Source organism: Lepidochelys kempii, chromosome 9 (genome assembly GCF_965140265.1).
Source record: "Lepidochelys kempii isolate rLepKem1 chromosome 9, rLepKem1.hap2, whole genome shotgun sequence".
NCBI classification, from domain to species: domain Eukaryota; kingdom Metazoa; phylum Chordata; order Testudines; family Cheloniidae; genus Lepidochelys; species Lepidochelys kempii.
The window spans coordinates 54,843,979-54,869,267 of NC_133264.1; the positions used below are offsets into that span (position 1 = coordinate 54,843,979).

General features: G+C 44.0%; 2 protein-coding genes across 7 annotated transcripts in view; one reads left to right on the plus strand and one right to left on the minus strand.

The window, feature by feature from the left end:
* DTYMK (deoxythymidylate kinase) overlaps positions 1 to 25,289 on the plus strand; it is a 56,991-nt gene that overhangs the window by 16,265 nt on the left and 15,437 nt on the right. The window contains exons 4-5 of one of the 2 annotated variants that reach the window (XM_073360432.1): positions 142 to 339; positions 2,277 to 6,316. In XM_073360432.1, coding sequence (XP_073216533.1) covers positions 142 to 339; positions 2,277 to 2,387 — 309 coding nt within the window. In that variant the 3' untranslated portion in view covers positions 2,388 to 6,316. Of the gene's footprint in view, positions 1 to 141; positions 340 to 2,276; positions 6,317 to 25,289 lie in introns of those variants that run through there. The other variant, XR_012160854.1, reaches the window with a different exon arrangement.
* ATG4B (autophagy related 4B cysteine peptidase) overlaps positions 4,982 to 25,289 on the minus strand; it is a 45,281-nt gene continuing 24,973 nt past the window's right edge. For 4 of the 5 annotated variants that reach the window (XM_073360423.1, XM_073360422.1, XM_073360421.1 and 1 more), the window contains 6 exons: positions 22,231 to 22,427; positions 21,008 to 21,086; positions 20,299 to 20,444; positions 16,895 to 16,951; positions 15,559 to 15,652; positions 4,982 to 7,532 (listed from right to left, as the gene is read on the minus strand). In XM_073360423.1, the coding sequence (XP_073216524.1) occupies positions 7,459 to 7,532; positions 15,559 to 15,652; positions 16,895 to 16,951; positions 20,299 to 20,444; positions 21,008 to 21,086; positions 22,231 to 22,427 (647 nt within the window). In that variant the 3' untranslated portion in view covers positions 4,982 to 7,458. The remainder of the gene's footprint in view (positions 7,533 to 15,558; positions 15,653 to 16,894; positions 16,952 to 20,298; positions 20,445 to 21,007; positions 21,087 to 22,230; positions 22,428 to 25,289) is intronic. The other variant, XM_073360424.1, reaches the window with a different exon arrangement.

Below are 25,289 nucleotides of genomic sequence, written 5' to 3' on the forward strand. Positions count from 1 at the left end.
ACTTGTTAGTAGTACTTCTTCAGTGGCTGTTCATTTTCCCCAAGTCCTTTTCCTTCTGGTCTCTCTTGTTGATCTGCTTTTTCTCATTTTCATTGATTTTTCTTCCATCTCCGATTTATTTCTCCTTCTCACTTTGGACAGAATTTCTCCTTGGATTGGTGCAAACAGCCTGATGTAGGGCTCCCAAAGCCAGATTTGATCCTATTTCTTCAGTTGAGCACATTGGAGGCAGCAAAACGAGGGGACTTCGGAAACGAACGCTATGAGAACAGCTCCTTCCAGGAGAAAGTTTTAAAGAACTACTACCATCTGATAAAGGACAAGACTTTAAACTGGAAGGTAAGGGAATAACCTTCCAGGAAGGCTGTAGATGGGCCAGTGAATTAAAACTAAACTTCTCAAGATTTTATCTTTTGGAGCCTACTTCAAGGAAAAACTGTTCTATAATGTAAAGGGTTTTCTAATCCTTGAAATTAAACATTGAAGACAAAACTGCTACAGTGTAGCACAGTCACAGGGAGATGCCATCTTGATCTTCTCATATAGTTAGGATGCAGGAATTGCAACTCACCATTTGAATGACTGAAACAATAAGCTATCAAGGTGATATAAAACTAGGTCAAAAAAGTAAGTGATCATTTCAGCAGATATTAAACTACTGTTAAATTCTGTATTTTTTTAAAAATGTGGTTAATTATGTACAACTGCCTTGAAAACCTGACTTCCCATTCATGCAGATGGTGACCTGCATTTCCTTGGTCTGGATCTACTGGTCAGCTAGAGTTCCAGTCTCAAGTATCAGCAAAATGTCAGTTTTTGCAGAACAACAACTCTAAGCACTGAACAGAGCCTGAAATAGTGTCAAGTGTTCCTAAAATGGTTTTGAAAATCCGTCTGAATATTCTTATAAAGTCAATATGTAAGCTGTTAAAGGTATTACAGTGATCACTGGATAGAATATCAGCCACTCACAGAGAACTGTTCACAGTGTAGATTTAAAAGCAAGTTGAATACTTTCAAATAATAAATACATTGAGGATATTGCAATCTGTTTGTGGATGAGGAGAAAACAAGGCTGGATAAACTATTGTGAATTGTTCACTCAGCTCAACTCTAAATCCATCTGTTAACCGTGGATTTAGTGATCTGAGAATTTTTTACCTGCCAGTTTCCATCTCTACCTTGTGCGTTCCAGGATTAGGTCATTTATAAAGAAACAAAATCAGTATCTTGTAACAATTCATCCATCAAGTGCTAACTTCATTCTGCTCATTGTCTAAATAGTCTAAAGCCATGGAAATGTGTTGACCTTACCAATTACCATAGATTTGTAGCAATGAGTGAGCAGTAATTTGAGCAAAAAGTCATCAGATTGTCTTTTAAAACTCAATTGTTTTGCTCCAAATTGCAAAAACGCCATAATTTCCTGGCTTAATGGTGGTCTGGAATGTCTGTTTAACAGATACTAGCACATTGGTGTTTCACTTTGACAGTAGATTTCCTTTTTTTGACCACCCTTCTTCATAGAAATCAGAGTTAAACAGTGTCTCCTGCAACAGGGGCGGTGCATTGGAAGATAGGCTAAGCTAGACTGGTGTGTCCCGTTTTTTCAGCTCTAGAATGGGGATATTATTTTTATACTTTTACAGGGGTATGATGAGGCTTAATTCATTAATGTTTCAGGATCCTCACTTAGATAGCACTATACAAGTGCAGCATATTATTTCTGTTGAATTCAGCTCTTCACGTTTCAGAAAACAGCTGGAGAGTACATATCCCCATCCCACATCTCCAGCAAGAGTAAAACTTTTGCACACCCAGTGAAAGATTAACATTTTGTCCAAATAATAGTCAAATTTGTATCCTTTAGGAGATTTCTTTAGAGCTGGGGTTGTAAAATAACTTGGGTCCAATGCCTAATAGCCTCTGTCACTAACAAATCCTGTTCATGAATAGCTGTCTGTGTTTTCCCTCATGCCACTCCACACTCGTTAGGTGTTCTTCGCTGCATTCAATTTCTGTCTCTTCCAATTCCAGGACAGAAATTGTGCACAAGAGGTAAAATTCAACATTCTTCACTATTCTCCTTGATTCATGAATTTGGAATAGCCATAGCTGATGTAAAAGGTTTAATATAGTGGGGAAAGGATGGAAATAAGTTCAAGACAGTCAGTGGCTTCCCCTTTCTAAACACTTCACTGTCTTATTTTCTCCTCTAATGAAAGTGTTGGGTACTGAGAAATGTTTTAAATACAATGCTTTTATTTTGGAAACAGACAATTGATGCTTCGAAGAGCATTGAAGAGTTGCATAATGAAATTAAGTCTTTCACTGAGGAGGTCATGCAGGAGGTTCAGAATAAGCCCATAGGAGAACTCTGGAACTAGAATTGGCTCTTATTCCATCCTCTTCCTGCAGCATATTCTGCTCCAGATCTGATTGAAGGGAAACTGGCATCTCTCAGATCTTCCTCAGACAGACTCCTTCACCTTTAATAGCTGCAGTTTAGATCACAGAGAATTGTTTTGATAGACCAAAAATACCTTGGAGATCTCTGGTTTTATCTAATTCCTCTGTAAATTGGATCTTACAAGCCATCTTCCTGATGTATTTTATAAATGCAGACTTTTTTGTAAATCTTCCTATAATCCAGGCACAAGCCTTGTGCTGGAGCAATGACAAAATGTATAAAACTGGAGCTGTTGGCTAATTACCAGGCTGAGTTATGGTAGTGGGACATAAGGAGGAGCAGAGGGGAGGGATAGAGTTGTGAATCGAGAGAAGGGAAAAGGGTTTTTTTTTACATTTGTACTTTAGAGAATTGTCATTTTTCACAATCATATACCTGTGGGACTCCCCTTCCTATAACTTATTTAACATACTAACTCAAACTCTTAATTCGTGGAAGTCTTGCTAATAAATTAGTGCCTTTTATTTTAGTGTCCTTTTTTGCAGCAGCAGCAAGTATTTATTTAAGTAAACTGGTTTGAAATCACTTTTGGAAGAGTATCAACCCAAGGCTGTACTCTTCCTTAGCGGGAGGGTGATCCAGTATTTCAAACACCGGTCTGGGATGTGGGAGACCTAGGTTCAGTTTCCTGCTCTGCTACAGACTTTCATTGTGACCAGGTCAATTAGTGTCTCTGGGCCTCAGTTCCCCAGCTATAAAATAATACCTGTCACTCCTATCTCATAGGGGTGTTGTGAGGATAAATACATTAGAGATTGTGAGGTGCTCAGATGAGGGTGCCAGTAAGAACCGTGGCTAGGTAGGTTGCTATAGCGTGGGACTGGTTTGAAAGGTGATCTGCACACTGAAACCATAATTATCTTTAAACTGAGTTGAGTTCCCTACATAGCCAGGATAACGTGTCAGCACCTTAAAGTTAGGCTTTCTTGTTTTACAGATCCTGATGTCCTTGTTTTGTGGGTAATGCCCCAGCATGTCACACCTGCTAGGGACTGTGGTCTTACCTGACTCTCTCAGCTCCTTCCTGGCTAAAACCAGATTCCATGGTGATATTTCTAGAATAGCGTCTTCTGTGTTCTTACATCAAGCAGGAGGCTTGATTGGATGTAAAATTAAAATATTGGAAGGGTTTTAGTTTCTGTATCTATGGGTCACTTTAAAAAAAATCTGTCAAGTCAGTTTATATTTTATGTTGCATTTCTATTAAACTGTTGGCTTTTTGATAGGTTGAACACTAGTTTAACATACCTTGGAAACAGCTCACCTCATTTGATGAGAGGTCAACACTGCAGCTCTTAGTTATGTCTGGCGCTAAAGGTTTCTCTTCTGCTAGCTGGAAATTAGGGTTGAACTCCTTGACCCAGCAGACACAGAAATTCAGCTATGGAGATCTAAAGTTTAGATGAGGCTATGCTGACAAGATACAATATGATGAAAAGAAATTGGGTAAACTCCTGTTTTACTGGAACTGTTTCTTTAAGTAGGAGTCTATTGCAGACTTCTCCTTTTGATAGCTAAATTAAAGTCTGTTTATAACAGTTGTGTGTCATTATTGAGAGTATCTGCTGCAGTAGACTTATTTTTACCATAAAGTTTGTTGAGAAAGGAGGGCCTGTGTGGCTGAGGTACAGGACTGGGAAGCAGAGACCTAGGGTCCTAGCTCTTCTGCAACCTTAATGTGACCTCAGGCACGTTACTTTGTTCTCTGACTTTAGTTCCTGTCTGCAAATGGGAGTAATACTTCCTCGGCCTGAACAGGCTAGTCTAAGGATGAATTTATGAACAGCCAAAGGGGTGAGGGTTAAACTGACTCTACGCAAACGTAGCTGAGAAAAATGATTTCATATCCCTCTTTTGTAGCCAGATTCCTTGTCACAACAGATTAAAAGGGATCCCTGTCAGCATCTGGATCCTTTAAAGGGAAGAGCAGCTCTGCTATCGTCATTAGCAGTAAAATAGTCAAGTACCGATATTATCTTTAGGCTTCAAAGTTAAATACCCAGAGAGATAAATGGGACACTTCATATTTTTAAAGTTATCATTGTAGGCATGAGGACTAGCAACCTAATTTTGATAAATGAAAACACAGAACTCTGTTCTAGAAAATAAATAGCACACATGGGATCCTGACTGTAGCTGCTAGTCTAGCTTTGCTGTTGGTACTGCAAATAAGCATAGTGATAGGTGTTTAGGAAAGCACTGCATGTGTTAGAGCAGTTTAAAAGCACAGAGTGGTCTTTATTTTGTCCTTACACTGGATACGTTCATCTTTCCCATGCTATCTGCCTTTAAAGCTTATTGGAGGATGGTGAATTTTTCACCAACTTGTTTCTCTTTAAGAAGCTCTAGCAGTCCAGGACTAGGCCCTGTATTCTTACAGAAGCTTGCGATAACTTTGGGAGGCAAAGAGACTGGCATTAGCACTGCAGTAAGGGAAGATGAATGTGCTCTTCTCAACCTCAGGAGTTATGTTCTCCTGTCTCTTCCACCTCACCCTTTTTAAAAAAAAAAACCCTTTCCAAGGAAGCATACAGGAAATGGCTCAGTTATCTTGAGCCTGACAAGGATTTGAGCCAACTGGTCCATGATTCTCAACTATGTTTGAGGCATGGTAGCTTAGCTAGGCCTACTTCCACTGGACTATCAGATATGCTTTGCACCACCTGAAATCTCTTAACAGGTTAGCCCCATCCACTTTTGCCACCCAAAGCCTGGTTAAAACTAGATGCCCTAGAACTGCTTCAAAAGGGTTTTCCATACTATGGCATAAGAATCTCTGGACAAGGAGTAAGGGGTAAAATACACCTTCCCCATCCATAACAGCATGGGCTGCTCCTCAGAAATAAGTATTAAAAAACAAAAGATTTTAAATTTGTTTATTTAAATACAAATTGAAAGCAGCTGATGAATGGAGCACAGCCCCACTTCCTCCACCATCTCCCCTCCCCCTTAAAATTAATGCAAGAGAGATGACAAGGAACAGCAACAGAGAGAAAGCAGCAAGTAATTTAGTGACAGAAGCATCATGGCTCAAGAGTTAAAATCTCTGGCTCTCTGGGAGATTAGGGGCAGATAATAAGATTAACATCAATAGGTCAGTCAGCCTTGTCATGGAGGACAGCATTTATGGCCACTTTATGTACCTTCTGGGTACAAAAGCATCAACTGACAAGTGCTGTTCCCAAATGCAGGAAAATGCATTGCAAACATGGATTTGCCACCTGCAGCAGCCCTGGAGAACGGAGAAGACTTGAGTAGCTTCTATGGTGGCTTACATCAGGACTCAGTTCTCCTATGCATCTGTTTTCAATCCAGCTCTCATTTTTACTAAATAGATATTATGGGCCACAGGCAAGCTCCTGTAAAGTTAAAGTAACTCCAAGGTTTTTAGTACAAGGGTGTTTGATGTTTAACTATCAACTTTTCTAGGCAACCATTTTTTTTCCTGACATCTTCAGATGATCACTTAAAATGGGTTTCTTTGGCCTAGCTTCTACAGTATGCATTTGCCACACAGTGCTAGAAGGACCATAGAATATCAGGGTTGGAAGGGACCTCAGGAGGTCATCTAGTCCAACCTCCTGCTCAAACCAGGACCAATCCCCAACTAAATCATCATAAAGGGAAGTTGCAGAATAGCATGTGAAATGGTACCAATCAGCTAAGAAACATATTCTATGTCTAATTAAATTTCAAGCCCCCTTGTACATCATTTTGAATGCAGGGAGTCCAATTGGAATAGTACCTGGAACTATTCAATCAACCAAGGAGGAGTGACCACACTACATAGGATGCTTTGTGGCACTAAAAACTGCTTGGCGCTTTCAGAGTAACAGCCGTGTTAGTCTGTATTTGCAAAAAGAAAAGGAGTACTTGTGGCACCTTAGAGACTAACAAATTTATTTGAGCATAAGCTTTTGTGAACTACATCTGATGAAATGAGCTGTAGCTCACGAAAGCTTATGCTCAAATAAATTGGTTAGTCTCTAAGGTGCCACAAGTACTCCTTTTCTGTTTAGCGCTTGTGGCACCAAAAACCAAAAGCAACATCAGGCTCTTAAGATTTAAAAACATGTCAACCTCTCACAGGACTGTCTGGTTCTCTTAACAGATACTTTAATGAAGACACCTCACTGCTAGAGTTGTCAATCCATCTTTTTCACAGCCTTGGTGATTTGAGGACTCATCCAGTGAGATTCCTTTTATTTAAACTGGGATTCTCCTCCCCTTTTGGTTGTCATCTTTAGACCTTGGACATTACCATGAGGTTTTCCACATCAAGGAAGTGCTTTCGCCTCTGAGAGAAGGTTGCCCTTTATAAGAGCAGGCAGCTTCTGGGTATGGTGAGAAGACAGGCAGCACTGTGTTTGTGAGAAACCACTGCAACTACTATTAAGCATCATCAGCAACGTGTGGCCTATTACTAAGGAAAACATGACCATCCAGGTGACTAGCTCACATACTACTGGGCTGGAGCCTCTGTATGGGACATGCCTGGTATTAATTTACATTGCTTTCCATAAATCTAAGTTTAGCCCAAGTCAGCCATAAGCAGGAAAGCTGTGGAAGGAACTAACAGTATAGGTTTTGCCTCTCAAAAGAGGAATAGCACTTATTAAATATCACTAGGAAGTACTCATAAGGGTCTAGCTCCATGTGGGGTTTCTGCTGTTATTCCTAGAGGGCCAGTTGAGCTGTTGCTGTAACAAACAAAACTCTGAACTCCTAGGCACCACTGCATCCACTTCTTGCATGTGTTTTGCACTGAGAAATCCTGACTCTGGTCACTGAAGCCTTAATGATGACTTGTTTCTTGATCCCAATGCAGAGAGTGCACACTGTGCTTCAGACTGCACAGAATGCTAGGATGGATAGGAGGCAGGGATGTCAGCAAGCACCTATGAAAACCAGTAAGGGCCCAGGTGCTTGAAGGAACTTTTCACCCCCCACCCCCAAACACAGATGTGCAGTCAGTTTCCTATCTATTTTCAAAGAGATAAAATTTCAAAGTCTTCATCCTCAGAGTCAAAGAATCTTTCCAACCTGTCTGCATCAGAAGAGTCTGAAAGACAAGAGACAAAACCACCTCTGTTTAATGTGCCCATTGCTTAAAACAGATTTACACCAAAACCACTCACCAGCCCAAGCTGTATGAGGGGGAAATTATGGGTGTCAAGCATACGAAGCAGGGGGCATGACTGAAGAAGAGGACGGGGCATGCTTTAATAGCAAGTAACAATGGACAATCCACATTACACCTACAGTATGTGTGGCACAGAATATATTAGCTATCCCTAAATGGTATGTTCCTCAGCGCTGGACAGTTTGTGTCTAATAGCCTTAATATGGCACAACCTTGTGCTGAAACATCTGGTGGCTGTATGTAGAAGTGTCAAATGTATAGACTCTATACACCCATAAATATATATGCTGTACACAATATAGAGAGAGTTCTGATTAAAGAGAGGCTGGGTTCAACTATATCTTTGGAAAGAGTAGACCAGTGCTGTCTTGAGGCTTTATATGGACCATACTCAATCCTCTGTCCCTAGTATTAGGAGATGTCACACATCCCAACATGAGTTGACGAAAAAGATTTCCTTTTATTAATGCCTTTGACCCAGAACATGAGGAAAGGGCAACACCACACCACAGATGTTACTGACTCAGCTGAGGCCAGCTCTATCAGGGAGCTGCAACTGATGCAGAGTCATGTTCTCTACTGATTTGAAGAGTGCAGGCCACGCTGATGGAGCAGGCATTAGTGAATGCCCAGCACAGAAGCACTGAAGGCAGCGTGTGTGTGTTGGTCTATGTCAGTTTTACCATTACAGCAGGCATGCCAACTGAACCCTCCAAATTTGGAGCTGAGCATAGGGGAAAACTCAGAGAGGGGAGAGAAGTGGAACAGAGTGGACCTTACAGAGACCAACACTATCTAAAGCAACAAGAATGTGTGTTTTAGGTTTTACCAGAGTAACCAACAGCTAGTGAAATGCTGACTGCACAGCAGGAACAGAGGACACTAGTCAACTAAGAAGTGGTGGGGCTCTGGGTTGTGGCGCATTCAGTTGGATGAGGGAGCATATACAATAGCCCAATGGTTACTGCTTTCCAGTGTTCTAACTAGATTGAGAGCCTACATGTGCACCAAGAGCATGGATGTATCAATACAGAAGATACCCAAAGGGAAGTACTCTCAACTGAGGCAATAAGGGAAAAAGCAGCCAATATCTCAAGGAGGACAACGATTGCAGTAAGAACTAAGTGAGACTGAATTAAATCACAAGCAAATCAGTAATTCTAGTGAGGGCCATGGCAATAAGATGAGCAGAAAAAATAATGGATTGGTAAGGGGAGGGAGAACTGAAGGTGAGCAGCCCATTCCAACATTTTAGGGACGAAAAAGAGATGGGAAATAGGGAAAATTTGAACCGAGAAGGATTAAAAATAAGGGAAAGGAAAAGCTTTCTTGAAGGAGGAATGAACAGAGCGAGCTAAGGGAGGCTGTGAGAAAGGCAGTGACAGAACTGAGTGTCACAGCAGAGAGAAATAGATAAGAGCACAGGGTACAAATGACAAGACACATCCAGTTCCTGGTAACTACAGACATGTTTGTCCACAGATACTCCTCTTGGCAGAAGAAGTTACTCACCTTGTGCAGTAACAATGGTTCTGAGATGTGTCCCCCTGTGGGTGTTCCACTATAGGTACGTCTGCATCCCTGCACTGCTCTTCAGAGAATTTCAATAGCAGTCTGTCCTGCACACGCGGCTCCCCACCTGCCATGAGTCTAGTCAGTGTGCATGGGCATTTCCCTCTCAATTCCTTCTCTACCGCAGAGCCATATAGAGAACGGCAAAATAAACTGTCAGAGGGTCAGTCATGGAGCACCAATAGGGGGACACATCTTGAACCATTGTTACTGCACAAGATGAGTACCTTAGTCTTCAAATAGCATCCCTATGGGTGCTCCACACTAGGTGACTCCCAAGCAGTACCCACCGCAGGAGGCTGGGACTTTAGAGTCAAGGCTGATACAGATGATAGTACAGTGGCCCTGAATTGGGCGTCTGAAGCTGAATCACTCAGAATGGCATATTGTTCTGCAAAGGTATGCACAGAGGTCTGTGTAGCTGCCCTGCATTTCTCGGATATGGGGATACCCTTAGAGAAGGCGATCAACGAGGAGACTGCCCTTGTGGAATGTGTGGCTACCGAAGATGGGGGGGTTACACCCTCCCCCCTCAAACACAATTGGTGGCAGAATCTAATAAAGCTAGAGACCCATTTGGACAATGTCTGAGCAGACATCGCCGCACCTTTGATTTATCCATAACGGAAAGGAAGAGAGTCTTGGAGATTTTCAGAAGGCCTTCGCCCTGCCTAAATAGAAGGCCAAAGCTCTTCTCCCAGAGTATATGGAGGATGGCCTCCCTATTGTCCATATGAGGTTTTGGATAGAATATTGGGAGTTGAAAGAGTTGATACATGTGAAATGCAGAAGTTATTTGGGGAGTGAATTTCGGGTGTGTTCTGAGCGTGACCTTGTCCAGGAAGAACACTGTAAATGGGGGATGTACCATCAAAGCTGGTATCTCTCCTATCCTTCTGGCATAAGTGATGGTGATGAGGAACGCCATCTTCATGGAAAGGTGAGTTAACGAACAAGTGGCCTGGGTTCGAATGGCAGTCTAGTCAGTCCTTTGGCACTAGGCGAGGTCTCATTAGGGAGTAGGGGTCCTGGGTTGTGGGAAAAGGTTTGCTATACCTTTCGGAAATCTTTTCATAGTTGGGTGAGAGAAGATTGAGTAGCATCTATTTGCTGGAAGGTAGCAGTTACTGCCAAGTGAACCTTCAGCAAGCCAGTAGAAAGACCCGACTTCTGTCAGGATAACAGATAGTCCAGGATCACTGGCAAGGTGGCTGAATTAGGACTTGGACTGGCACCATATCTGGAATCTCTTCCATTTCTGCAGGTAGGTGAACTAGTAGAACCCTTTCTACGTCCAGTACTACCTCCTGCACCTCCTCTGAGCAAGATGCTTTTATGAACCAGAACCATGAAGAAGCTATGCTTTGAGATGTAGGATCCATGGATTAGGGTGAAGGATGTGACCCCTGTTTTGTGACAGACAGCATGGGGTGATTGGTAGGGTCACCGGAGGACATCATGCCAGCTGGGACAGGCAAGGGAATCATGTCTGTCTGGGTCTGGTAGGATCAATCAGAATATTTGGTTTTTCCCTTTTTATCTTCAGCAGCACCTTTAATAATACAGGGAATGGAGGAAAGATGTAAAGAAAGCTCTTGTTCCACAGGAGGAGGAGCATGTCTCCCTGGAGTGTTGGCCAAAGCCAGACAAATGGAGCCAAGACGCCCTCCTCATAACCACCACCACGGAGATAGAGCACGCTGCCATGTTGGCCGCATCCGATGTGCGCTAGAGACGTTTTTGCAACTAGCTGGTCTTCCTTAATGATGGCCAAGAATTGGTTAAAGAAGTATGGGCTGGATGGATGCACTACAAGGTGGGCAGAGAGTTGACTAGATTGTCGGGCTCAACGGGCAGTGATCAATGGCTCCATGTCTAGTTGGCAGCCAGTATCTAGCGGAGTGCCCCAAGGGTCCGTCCTGGGGCCGGTTTTGTTCAATATCTTCATTAATGATCTGGAGGATGGTGTGGATTGCACCCTCAGCAAGTTTGCAGACGACACTAAACTGGGAGGAGTGGTAGATACACTGGAGGGTAGGGATAGAATACAGAGGGACCTAGACAAATTGGAGGATTGGGCCAAAAGAAATCTGATGAGGTTCAACAAGGACAAGTGCAGAGTCCTGCACTTAGGATGGAAGAATCCAATGCACCGCTACAGACTAGGGACCGAATGGCTAGGCAGCAGTTCTGCAGAGAAGGACCTAGGGGTGACAGTGGACGAGAAGCTGGATATGAGTCGACAGTGTGCCCTTGTTGCCAAGGAGGCCAATGGCATTTTGGGGTGTATAAGTAGGGGCATTGCCAGCAGATCGAGGGATGTGATCGTTCCCCTCTATTCGACATTGGTGAGGCCTCATCTGGAGTACTGTGTCCAGTTTTGGGCCCCACACTACAAGAAGGATGTGGAAAAATTGGAGAGAGTCCAGTGAAGGGCAACAAAAATTATTAGGGGACTGGAACACATGAATTATGAGGAGAGGCTGAGGGAACTGGGATTGTTTAGTCTACGGAAGAGAAGAATGAGGGGGGATTTGATAGCTGCTTTTAACTACCTGAAAGGTGGATCCAAAGAGGATGGATCTAGACTGTTCTCAGTGATAGCAGATGACAGGACAAGGAGTAATGGTCTCAAGTTGCAGTGGGGGAGGTTAAGGTTGGATATTAGGAAAAACTTTTTCACTGGGAGGGTGGTGAAACACTGGAATGCGTTACCTAGGGAGGTGGTGGAATCCCCTTCCTTAGGGGTTTTTAAGGTCAGGCTTGACAAAGCCTTGGCTGGGATGATTTAGTTGGGATTGGTCCTGCTCTGGGCAGGGGGTTGGACTAGATGGCCTCCAGAGGTCCCTTCCAACTCTGTTATTCTATGATTCTTTATATCTATCTGGAAGCTGCTCAATAAAGAAGTTTAATTTTGTATAGTTTTGATAATCATATCTGACCACTAGGGCCTGATAGTTAGCTACTAGAAATTGGAGGGTGGCTGAAGAATAGGCTTTTCTGCCAAAAAAGTCCAAACATTTCCCATCTTGGTCATATGGGGTAGATTTAAATTGATATTGATGACCCCTTGAATTGACCATGTCCACTATGATGGAATTCGGAGTCAAACGGGTGAATAGAAAATCGGTGCCCTTTGCAGGCACATAGTACTTTTTGTCCACCTGCTTACACATCAGTGGGATGGATGCCAGGGCCTGCCATATGACCTTATTGGGGTCTAGGAGCACCTTGTTAACTGGGAGGGCTACTCTGGCAGAGGTTGAAGAATGTCCACCAGCTTGTGATGAAGTTGCATGTAGTTACACTTGCAGGGTCTCAGCCACTTTTTGAATTAGGTCCCAGAACAACCTAAAGTCATCCGCCAGAGATGGCGGGGGAGGCATCACTGCCTCATCAGGTGAGGATGATGAGAGGTAAGTTTGAGGGGCCTCTTCCTTTTCTGCCTCCATTTCCCATTCTTCCAAAAATTCCGGCAGGTCTGGTGCCCTTGATGTTGACACTGAAGGGGGATATCTCTCTGCCTGCTGGTAAATTACACGCTGGGGCAGCCCGAGGTCCCAGTAAGGACACTGTGGGTAGGGAGCCGGTGGCTGGGTCCACGGTTGCCCATACCAGGGAGGTTGAGGGCTGGGTGGTACCCCGGTACTCTTGATGGGATTGGGGTCTGTATGGTGGGTAAGATGACCGATGAGAACCCAGTTCCTCCTGGCTCGCTATCTGAGTAGGAATGGGAAAGAGGCAGCGCATGGCATGGAGACACCATTACATCCACTGCTCCTGACGAGGTTGGTACCAGGGTCCCAGTGTGAGAAGGGGCGAGTCCGGTGCATTGGTGTAACATTGCTCTCCATATGCTTTATGAAAATATGCTTATGAATGTGAATAGGATGTAACTGAAATATGCTTTATGCAAAAGGTCTCTTGTAAGGCATCATTATAATGCTTATAATCTATTGAGTGTGTTCATCCTGTTTGTATGCATGTATCATTCTTGTATCTGAAGCTAGAAATATGAAGTATAACTCTGAGGTCCTATTGTAACTATGCAAAGTGTGGGCCATTAATTGTGGTTTAGAATCTTGATGGCTCCCATTGATTAGGATAATTGGTTGTAAATGGTTTATTTACCTGCAAGCCTTCCTGTGTACATGTGGGCCAGTCCGTGGGTAATTAAGAATGAGGTCTCACAGGGACATGTGACCATGTCACCTGATAATGGAATCCATCTTAAATCTGGTACTTTTCCATTTAGAAGGAGGGGTGGGGACCCAGAGAGAAAAAAAAGACTCCTGCCTTGTGCCAAAGCTATAAAAGGGAGTGGAGCAGAACAAAGGAGGGCAGTTATTACAAAGCCCCTGTTTTCCACCTAAGAGGTCTGCTGGAACTAACAAGAACTGTACCAGGGGAAAGGATTAGGCCTAGACTAGGAAGGAGTCTAGTCTGTGAAAGAAGCTTATTGAAACATCTGAGGGTAAGGTATTACTTATATTCAGTTTCTTAAGGTATTAAGCTTAGTCTTGTGTATCTTATTTTACTTTGTGACTTACTTTGTTGTCTGTTATTACTTGAAACCACTTAAATCCTACTTTTTATACTTAATAAAATCACTTTTGTTTATTAGTAAGTAAGTGATTAATACCTGGGGAGCAAACAGCTGTGCATCTCTCTATCAGTGTTATAGAGGGTGGACAATTTATGAGTTTACCCTGTATAATCTTTATACAACAGTAAAATGAATTTATTTGGGGTTTGGATCCCATGGGAGCTGGGAGTCTGGGTGCTGGAGGCAAGTAACCTGCTGAGCAGTTTTTAGTTAAAGTCTGCAGCTTTGGGGGTGTGGACCAGACCTGGGTCTGTGTTGCAGCAGGCTAGTGTGTCTGGCTCAACAAGGCAGGGTTCTGGAGTTCCAAGCTGGCAGGGAAAATGGGCTCAGAAGTAATCTCAGCACACCATGTGACAGTCCCAAGGGGATCCCTGTGACTGAACCTATCACACTTGGATTCAGAGAGAGGTCCAGTGTGCACTTGTAGTACCAGTACGGACAATATCAGTGCTGAAGGCTGCCAGTGCCAAGGAGCCTGCACCAAAGGAGTTGGAGATGTAGACCTGGCTATATGGTCCTTTTGTGCCACGCACACCAGCATCAATACCGGTGCTCTCCTTGACGTATCCTTCACCGGGGCAGATAGACTATGTTTGTCTCGCCCTCATGGTACCGGTATCTCTCTGCCCATGCCTGTTGGGTCAGTACTGTGTGTGCCCTGGGTACCGATGGCTTCAACACCATCGGTACCGAAGATACAGATGGAGCCAGAGAACGTTTCCAGCTTGATCTGGGCTTGCTATGTGGACTCACAGACCTCTTCTTACCAGTCTTTCATGAGTGCGTAAATTCCTTAAGATCACCTGCCTTCGACATAGAAGGTTGCGGTGATCCTTCACTCCAGGACTTCAGAGATTGAAGGACTGATTCTACGAGCAGGAGTTTTAGCCTTAACTCTGTCCTTTCTAGACCTGGGTTTTAGCTGCTGGCACCAGCCACACTTTTGTGGATTGTGCTTTTCCCCAAGGCAGTGAACACACTGCAAGTGTCTGTCCATTACCGGGACGGAGTCTTTAAAGCTCAGATGCTTTTTGAAGCCTAGGGAGCCAGGCACACCCTTGTCCAGGGGGATTTCCGCCCCACCCAGTTGGCAGGAGGCATAGTTTTCTTTCCTCCCTTCCCCCCCTCCTTTTCTTTTTTTGGCATGGCCAGCTAAAACAAATATTAAAAGAAAGTGGCTTCAAGAAACAAAGAAATTTGCAAAACTATCAGGAGTTAATTTGTGAACAGACACCTCTAAGCTGGTCTCTAGCTTAAGGCCATTGAGAAGGAACTGAGGAAGAAATGCCCATGCATGCTGACTAGCTACAAGGCAGGCTGGGAGCCACACATGCACAGGCGGGACAAACTGTTATTGAAATTCTCTGATCAGCAGTGCAGGGGCACATGCACACCTACAGTGGAGCACTCAGAGGGACACCACTCAAAGAAGTTGTTAAATGCTTCTGCAATGTCCATGCCTATTATTAAACACACACAGGGACTGGCGGCAGGGGAATTGCGTGGCAGTTGTTTCTCCTGTGCATGTGCCAATTACCCACCACAGCCCTGTTAGCACAAAGGGGAAGAAATCAATAAGAAGTCATTCTTTCAAGGCCGTTTCTATTTCTAGAGTGCCAAAACATTCTCTAGGCTTCAGGGAAGCAAAGAGCCAAAAGTCATCATGCAGTTCCAACAGGAAGAACCATGCAAGCTTCCAAGGAAGCTGAAGAGATAAGCCCACCCCAGGGGTTTTCTACCAAAAACGACCAGATGGCTGGGCCTTACCTGGTGTGAGATTCAGAACATCAGGGCTGGAGAAGTGTGAAGGCTGATGTTCTACCAGTTCAAACATTGGCAGAACTCCTTTTAGCAGGGACAGCTGTGGAGTGAACACAAAAGCCAGCCTGTTAGCACAAACACATCACCAATCAAGGGTAGTAGTGACAGCCTCTTCACTCAGGAGCTGGAAGAAACGTGAAGAATCTGACAGAAAGTCTGACTAATATGTTCCTCTTCTCTACCTTTAAACCCCTGCCTTTTCTGGAAGGGAGCATTCAGCTAGCTGGTTTCTATCACTCAACAGCAAGGGATGGCAAAGAGGATCTATAATTCCTTTGGCCTTCCTCCCAGTTGGTAAGGAAAGGTCCTGGAAGAGCAGTACAGCAGAGTACTTATTTTAAAGGGAATTCATGGATAGAGATTTCTGGTGTGAAGATTGAGAGCAGAATACACACAAGCACCAAGAAGAGGAACTAGAGCCTCACAGCATCCAGAGCAAATAGTAGGGCTTGCCTTGGGAAATACTGAAGACATCATCAGGGAGTTATTTGTTCTTCAAGCTAAATGAGTTATTAGTTCTGAGGGTTCAGCTTCTAAGCCCCTAACTAAACCACAGCTTAACTGTATCTCTACCACCTGGGACTGTCAAAGCCACCAGATCTCAAATTAGGTAAGGATGGGGCATGGTTACTGTACAGACCTGAGACTCCCATCTACCCCCTTCCCCACATACGTCCAAGGAATAAACCAAGGGTGTTCCTTGTGTTCCACAGAGATCCCACAGTGTCCTGTTTTGGTAATTCTGTTTTGCTCACCCCAAATTCCTTATGCAGTTTCAGAAGGTTGTGGTGCACTTCAATTCCTTTTCTCATTGCTACTTTGATAAACTGCTGCTGTGGGGACTGACTGAGGAGACCAGGAGTCTTTCCCAGTCTCTGGCAGACTTCCTGTGATGCCCTGGGCAAGTTACGAATCTCACTCACAGACCTGCCTAATTTTTCTAAAAGTGATTATAACTTTTTGAAGTGATAACTCCTATTTTCAACCTTGCAGAGCTTCACACATTAATGGTTGTAAGGGTGCTTAGAGATCATAACTGAGCTAGTCCCCCCACACTGGTCAGACGGTGCCAATCTGCTGGCCTTCAAGGCAAGGCATAGAAGATGACCTCTCAGGCGTTCGCTAGTTAAATGTGGGGGACTGAATTTTTTGGTTTTAATTATTAAACTAGTTGTGTACTCTTTAAAAGGTTGTCACCCTGCAGAGTGTGCTGGATGCATTTGCAGAAGTTAGAAAATAATGTAGACAATGCCCTTTACCAGTGACATGGCTGAACACAAACCTTTTTGATTTCCTGGCACCAGTCATTAAAGTCTTCCTCTGTGTTGCAGAAAAAGCCCTAAAAAGAATTGTACAATCTTTATTAGCTTAGAATAAAAATAAAACAATTTGTGGATAGTGTCTATCAAAGCCTCACAGAGTAATGCCAAGCAATTATATGAAATATACATTCTGAACGTCAGCTATGCCAATAAAAATGTTTGTTTTTCATGTAGTGACAGAGCCAAAAATTTGAGAATATTTTTTGTAATTCAAGCTACCTGACTTTAAACTGCAATTCAGATGTAGCAAAACTGGCTACTTCTCATTGACTTACTCAGGCCAGTCTCTTCCAATGCTGGAAACACTGACTATGGTCTCAAGTGGGGCACATGACTTGCAAGGAGAGGCTGAGGGAACGGGGCTTATTTAGTCTCCAGAAGAGAAGAGTGAGGGGGAATTTGATAGCAGCCTTCAACTACCTGAAAGGGGTGTTCCAAAGAGGATGGAGGTAGGCTGTTCTCAGTGGTGGCAGTGACAGAACAAGGAGCAATGGTCTCAAGTTGCAGTGGGGAAGGTCTAGGTTGGATATTAGGAAAAACTATTTCACTAGGAGGGTGGTGAAACCTCCTTCCTTAGAGGTTTTTAAGGCCCGGCTTGACAAAGCCCTGGCTGGGATGATCCTGCTTTGAGCAGGGGGTTGAACTAGATGACCTCCTGAGGTCTCTTCCAACCGTAATCTTCTATGATGGAAGTGATATGGGGACAGAGCCAGCTCAATTGGACACAGTTCAGATATTTCAAATCTGAAAATAGAGTGTTACAACTGCACGTGGGTCCAGAGGTGCCAACTTTCCAATGGTTCTGCCCCCACTCCACCCCTTCCCACAAGCCCCCCACTTCCCATCCCCGCTCCACCCTGCCTCTTCTCTCCTCTGAGCATGCCCCACCCTTGCTTCTCTTCCTCCCCCCAGCATTTCCTGCATGCCACAGAACAGCTGAACTGCAGTGGCAGGAGGTGCTGGGAAGGAGGGGGAGGTGCCGATCAGCGGGGCTGCTGGCGGGCGGGCGGCACAGGAGCTGACGAGAGGAACACCCACGAAGTTGGCGCCTATGCTTGGGTCATCTACTTCACCACAAGGCAGGATGCAAATCCAGACTGCAATTCAGAGATGGCAGAACCTAGGAGTTATTAGGCTTCTGTCAGAAAGGCAATTGTAAGTACAACTGCATGAAGATAAAGTCAGGGGTACAGAAGAGGCAACTTTTCTCTAGGTACCCTTTACTATACCCTTGGGCTGGAGTGAATGCTGGGACTGTTATGATCTCCATAAGAACACAAGAACGTCCATACTGGGTCAGACCAAAGGTCCATCAAGCCCAGTATCCAGTCCTCTGACAGTGGCCAATGGCAGGTTCCCCAAAAGGAATGAACAGACAGGTTATTATCAAGTGATCCATGCCTTGTCACCAAATCCCAGCTTCTGGAAATCAGAGGCTAGGGACACCATTCCCGCCCATCCTGGCTAATAGCTATCGATGGACCTATCTTCCATGAATCTATCATGAAGCTCCCTTTTGAACCCCGTTAATAGTACTGACCTTCACAACACCCTCTGGCAAGGAGTTCCAGAAGTTGACAGTGTGTTGTGTGAAAAAATACTTTTTTGTGTTTGGTTTAAACCAGCTACCTTTTAATTTCATTTGGTGGCCCCTTGTTCTTGTATTATGAGGAGTAAATAACACTTTTTCTTATTTACTTTCTCTATACCATTCATGATTTTTTAACCTCTATCATATCCTGCCTTTGTTGCCTCTTTTCCAAGCTGAAAAGTCCCAGTCTTATCAATCTCTCCTCATACGGAAACCGTTCTATACCCCTAATGATTTTTGTTGCCCTTTTCTGAATCTTTTCCAATCCCAATTATATCTTTTTTGAGCTGGGGCGACCACATCTGCACACAGTATTCAAGGTGTGGGCGTACCATGGATTTATATAGAGGCAATATATTTTCTCTCTTATCTATCCCTTTCTCGACTATTCCCAATATTGTTTGCTTTTTTGACTACCGCTGCACATTGAGTGGATGATTTCAGAGAACTATCCACAATGACTCCAAGATCTCTTTCTTGAGTGGTAACAGCTAATTTAGACCCCATCATTGTATATGTATAGTTAGGATTATGTTTTCCAATGTGCATTACTTCGCATTTATCAACATTAAATTTCATCTGCCATTTTGTTGCCCAGTGACCCAATTTTGCGAGATCCTTTTGTAGCTCTTCGCTGTCTGCCTGGGACTTAACTATCTTGAGTAGTGTTGGATCATCTGCAAATTTTGCCACCTCACTGTTTACCCCTTTTTCCAGATTGTTTATGAATATGTTAAATAGGACTGGACCCAGTACAGATCCCTGGGGGGCACCAGTATTTACCCCTCTCCATTCTGAAAACTGACCATTTATTCCTACCCTTTGTTTCCTATCTTTCAACCAGTTACCAATCCATGAGAGAACCTTCCCTCTTTATCCCATGACTGCTTATTTTGCTTAATAGCCTTTGGTAAGGGACCTTGTCTAAGGCTTGCTGAAAATCTAAATACACTATATCCACTGGATCTCCTTTGTCTGCATGCTTATTGACCCCCTCAAAGAATTCTAGTAGATTGATGAGGCACGATTTCCCTTTACAAAAACCATGTTGACTATTCCCCAGTAGTTGCTGGGGTCACCCCTGGAGCCCTTTTTAAAAATTGGAGTCACATTAGCTATCCTCCAGTTATCTGGTACAGAAGCTGATTTAAATGATAGGTTACAGATGACAGTTAGTAGTCCTGCAATTTCACATTGGAATTCCTTCAGAACTCTTGGGTGGATACCATCCGGTCCTGGAGATTTATTACTGTTTAGTTTATCAATTTGTTCCAAAACCTCCTCTAATGATACCTCAGTCTGGGACAGTGCCTCAGATCTGTCACCCAAAAAGAATGGCTCAGGTTTGGGAATCTCCCTCACATCCTCAACAGTGAAGACCGATGCAAAGAATTCATTTAGTTTCTCCACAATGGCCTTATCAATGCATTCACTTTATTTCAGAGTTGCCTGTAGCACTTGCCACACTGCATGACAGACCCTTAGCAATTAGTCACTGTGTAGATGTAGCAGTGTAAGGGAGTTTTCCCCACTACTGAATTGTTTCATGCAGGAGAGTTGTTTTTGACCAAAGTTATAACTTAAGTCAGGGTATCAAAGCGTTTGCCAATAGGACTGGCAAGTAAATAGCATCTGCAGACTTGTAGGGAGAGGAAACAGCCAGAAAAGAAGGGAAGGCTGAAAAAGACTGTTCCAGCTGCTAACAGTGGCACAACTGCAAAGACAGGGTCAAGCTCTCAACAGCTGGGACAGAAATAAGTCACAGGTACACACCACTGCGATGGATGGGTCGAGTTCAGCAATGCTCATTCGGCAGGGCGGGTGCTGGCAGTGGAAGCTCTCATCAGGGATACAGCTGTTATCACTGGGTTCCACTGCAGGCTGTGTAGTGTGGGGGTCCAAGTAAATTAGCTCCTCACCTGGACAAATAGAGGAGAAATTAACAGGGTATGTCACACCAGATGAGCACCTTGTGCCTGAGTGAGTGCGTGCGTGCATGCATGCATGCCACTAACACAGCCTTTGTCCTTTCATAATCGGCTCATGATTTGGAGAACAGAAGGAAGAGGAAAACAGACAGGTGCTCACAAACGAAAATGGGGAGGAGAGGGTAAACATGTTACACAAAACCCATGAAGGGAAGTCAGCTCCGGATCTAGGACAAGGTCAGACAGAGCGACCCATCTGCTACAATTTAATTCTACGTAAGGAATGTTCCACAAGGAATAGCACTTTAGGGTTTGTGTAAGAGAGCTTATACCCATGGCTGCAGTCACCCCTAGATCCTCGCTCACAAGGAGGCTTATCTCATAGCACCCTCAAGCTGTTCTAAAGTAAAGGGGGAACACCACTCTGGGGAAGGTGAGGGCAAGTTTGGGAGGGCTGCATTGCTCTGCAGTCACTCCCCTATCTGTGGGCAGACATCAAGACAGATTGGACACCTCCCTAACATGGCACAAAGCTAGGCTGGTTAGTCACTCACCTACATAGCCAATGAAGTAATGAGCACTGTTGGGTTTCCCTCCAATCACTCCCAGGGACTGAGGCATCATGAAACAGTGCTGGAAAGCAAGACTGAACATGAGCAGCTGGCAGGCAGCAGCAACTAGAGCAAGTGATCAGAAATCAAACTCAAAGGCAATCACTGTGATACTGGCACATGCTGGGCTTCTGAACCGTGAGCAAGTCCAGCAGCAGAAGCAACGGTTTATGGTAGAAGGTCTCTGCCAAGAGGGAAGGATGCTGCAACATGTAAACTTCAAGGGAAAGAGGCTCAGAGAAGCCTTAGAGCCCTGGGGGAGAAGTAGACCAAGAAAAAGGGGCAGGAGGAGGAAGGAGAAGAGATGAGACTCCGGACATTGCATGGTGCAATCTGCACTATAGTCACAAATTCCACAAGCAACTGAGCAAAACCCTCACTCCACAAAGTCAATGACAAAACTCCCATTGACTTCAATAGGGTCAGGATTTTACCCTAAATCATTTGTCAATGGATCTGCAATAGCACTCCCAAGGGAATTACATTGTTCTGAATGTTCTTGGGAAATGGATGAGAGAATTTAGCATCCATGTTGCTGAATCCAAGCACAATTCAGACCGTGTATCCACCCTAAATTCAGAGTGCCCATACTCATACAGCTGAGGGACTGACACCATTGTTAGAGCAAGATACTGTGCAACCTTCTTCACGAAGTCAACGTGTGCCCCTCAGAATCTGATCTCTGCCAGCCTCGGCTGCTCCAAAGGCTGGTCTGGAATCCCAGAATTCTGCTCACCTAAATTTGATTTGCAGCACACACAGCTCTGACTTGCCAGATGTGGACTTGCAGCACATAGCACTTAAAGCTCAGGCTGCTGCCAAGCAGAGACTGGCAGTCATGCTGAATGCTCTAGTGGCTTGGGTTGGGTACAGACACAGGTAGGGACTGAGATTAGACCCTGGGTAAAATTCTCAGAAGCACCTAAATCTCTTTTTTAAGAGTGACTTAACCACTTTGGCTCTTAAGTCACATTGATTGTCAAGGAGACTTAGGCACATAAACACCAATGTCTCTCTTGCAACTGGAACTTGGGCACTTGCGAACATTTTGCCCCAGAACCAGTTTTACACCTGACCTAATCAAGACTTATTCCTTGGCGCTCAGCAGTAAAACACCGGGAAGTCTGCTCCTCCATGGCCATACCGAACAGCACTAATTCCCCTACCTTTAGTGTTTCAATATAAGCTTCATTGATATCCGTGAGCCCAAGGCGAAGAGGTATCAGCAGCACCAATGGTTTCCATAGCGACAACCTATCTGTAACCTCTGCTCCATCCGGGTACCCATTATAGAACAGGTCTGACTCTGCAGCAGGGAATGCTGCAGCCCCAGCACACAAGAAATTGGACTTGCATAACCTTCCTACAGAAAGGGAGCACACACACACAAGCAGAAATGGTTTCAGGAAAAGCATCAAACAGCTTCTAGTCCTTGATGAGTACTTCCCCTCCCTAATTCCCCCGCTCCCACCACCTCAGTGCTCAACAGAAACTGCCATCTAATTTCTCAGAGCTACATGACACTTAAATAAGCAGCTGGTTTAAAGAGCAAGCGCTTTGCTTGAATTACATATTCACTCCAGAACCCTCTGGTAAACTTATTTTAGAAATGCCGTACATCAAGCCTTTTACATCAAAGCACTTAGAACACTCATGGTATGTCTACACATCAATAAAACACCCATGGCTGGCTTGTGTTAGCTGACTTGGGCTTGGGTGCAGGGCTATACAATTGTAGTGCAGATATCCAGGCTGGAGCCAGGACTCTGGGACCCCACGAGCAGGGAGGGTTCCAGAGCCCCAACATCTACATTGCAATTTTAGAGTCCCACAGTCTGAGCCCAAGTCAGCTGACACAGGCCAGCCATGGGTGTTTTATTGCTGTGTAGACATACCCACAGGGATCACTTGGGGCACCATTAAAAAGCAGCCATCTTTAGGGCAGCAATGCAGGAACCAGCAACTGCCCTGTGCCAGCAAGATTAAACAGTACACTTGTGAGGAGAGGCAGAACTATGCAATTCAAATCACAGGGAGAATTTAGGTAGAAAGAATGTAAGTGCTTGAGTTGTAATTTGGTCAGGACACTGGGGCTGAACACAGGAGGTCTTTATCTGTAATAAGATACAAACGGAGCACTAAATAGTCACAGGTTTCAGAGTAACAGCCGTGTTAGTCTGTATTCGCAAAAAGAAAAGGAGTACTTGTGGCACCTTAGAGACTAACCAATTTATTAGAGCATAAGCTTTCGTGAGCTACAGCTCACTTCCTCAGATGCATATCGTGGAAACTGCAGCAGGCTTTATGTGGGGTGGGAGTAGGTATTGTTTCATATTCTCTGTGTATATATAAAGCCTGCTGCAGTTTCCACGATATAAATAGTCACACTAAGTCTTACAGGATCCATTGCGGTACTTAGTCTTCAAAGACAAAGAACACAGGATTTCTGGCAAGTATTCTTGCCAAGCTCAGGCAAGTCAGGTGAAAGGAGTCCAAGAGGCAATTCCAGGGGTATCCAAAAGTGTTGGGAGTGTTTAAAAATTCTGGAACCTCAGTTAACTAAGGTCCCTTAAAACAAAACACCTGCATCAGCTATAATAAACCATGACAGTGTCTTTACAAGCAGCAGAGTTGTCTACGATAAGGGGTATTTCAAGAAAGCTTTCAGTTCTAATACCTTTTTTGGGTTGTCTGGTTCCACAAAATAGCTTCCAAGCAATCCCAAATTTTCCACTCCATGAGACCTCCCAGCTTGCACCATACCAGTGAGGATATTGACAAGTGGAGTCTGCCTAGGAGGGTAATGTGAGGGATACTATAAACACAATGCATGCTGTGAAGTCAGGGATCATTCAGAAGCTACTTTAAGAGCCCTAAGGGAAGTGGAGGAGGGAAAACATTATTATAATTGGGAGGCACATGTCAAGGTGACTTCATGTTTTAACAGTGACACTTAGCACAAACAGCTGTCCATTTAGAGTACTGTACAAATGCCGATACTCACAGCACACCTGTGAAGTGAGCACTGAGTACCCCCATTTTACAGATGGGGAAACCGAGGCAGAAAGTTTAACCAGGTTGCTGAAGGCCACCCAGCAACTCAGTGACAAACAGATTTTCCCATTACCTGGGAGTTTCTGACCCCTACCCCCACTTACACCTCTCTAGGCCTTACCGCCTCACTTGCCAAGTCTACCGCGCCATAGAAAACTGTGTTTTTTTTTTTTTTTTTTTATGGTAAAGTGATGCAGATTAACAAATGCAAAAACAAACAGAAAAGGTGGCCCAAACAAGAAGCTACAGCCATGTATGGCACAGCAGTGTGTAAGTACTTCCAGGCATCTTCAGTTCAAGCAGGACACTTGTTTGCCAGACCCTATACCCCAACTGGACCAAGAGAAGGTACTATAAGGACACGGCATTCACAATGCATAAATGCACTAGATGGAATGGAAGCATTTGGAGACACTTGTTTGCGTCGTACTAGGGATATGAATGACTGGGCAGTACACCTTTTTGTTTGGGCTATTTGCAGACCCTTCTCTAAGGTACTTCTCCTATCTGAGTCCATTTATTTTTTCACTTGCCATCGCTGGGTTAGTGGACTGATCTGACCATCCTGTAAAACTTTTTGGATTTATTCCATATCCTCAGAAGCATTATTTGGTTTTCCTTCCAGCAGTCTGAAAACCATGTCACTCTTATTGCAGCTATTTGCTCTGTTGCATTACAAATCACTATCTAGATGTAGTTATTTCCAACCATTCTGTGCTTTCATCCCATTTATAGATCTGAAATTCTTTATCTTTGATCTCATGTGCTCCTTATGTCCCAGCCTCCTTTAAACTGAAACTTCCTAACAGTGATTTAGGTTTAAGTGATTTACTCAGAGCATGTTCCAGTAATTTGACAATATGATTTTGCTGCCATGACATCTGCCAATTCTCTCTCACTAGTTTCACTCTCCTGGTTTCTTAATGTCTCTTTACAGCACACCACCACCCTGGTCTTTTTGATACAATGGACTAATTCAGAAAGGAAAATAGATGAATGCTTTTCACCATTCTAACAAAAGACATTTTCTATTCACTTTGGAAAGAATAGCTGTACAGTACAAATGTTAACTGCTAATTTCTACATTTGTGGAAAACACCATTAACTTCTGAATTGTGTCACTGTCTGCATATCTTTTAGGTGTTTGTTATATAATAATCATATGAATAAA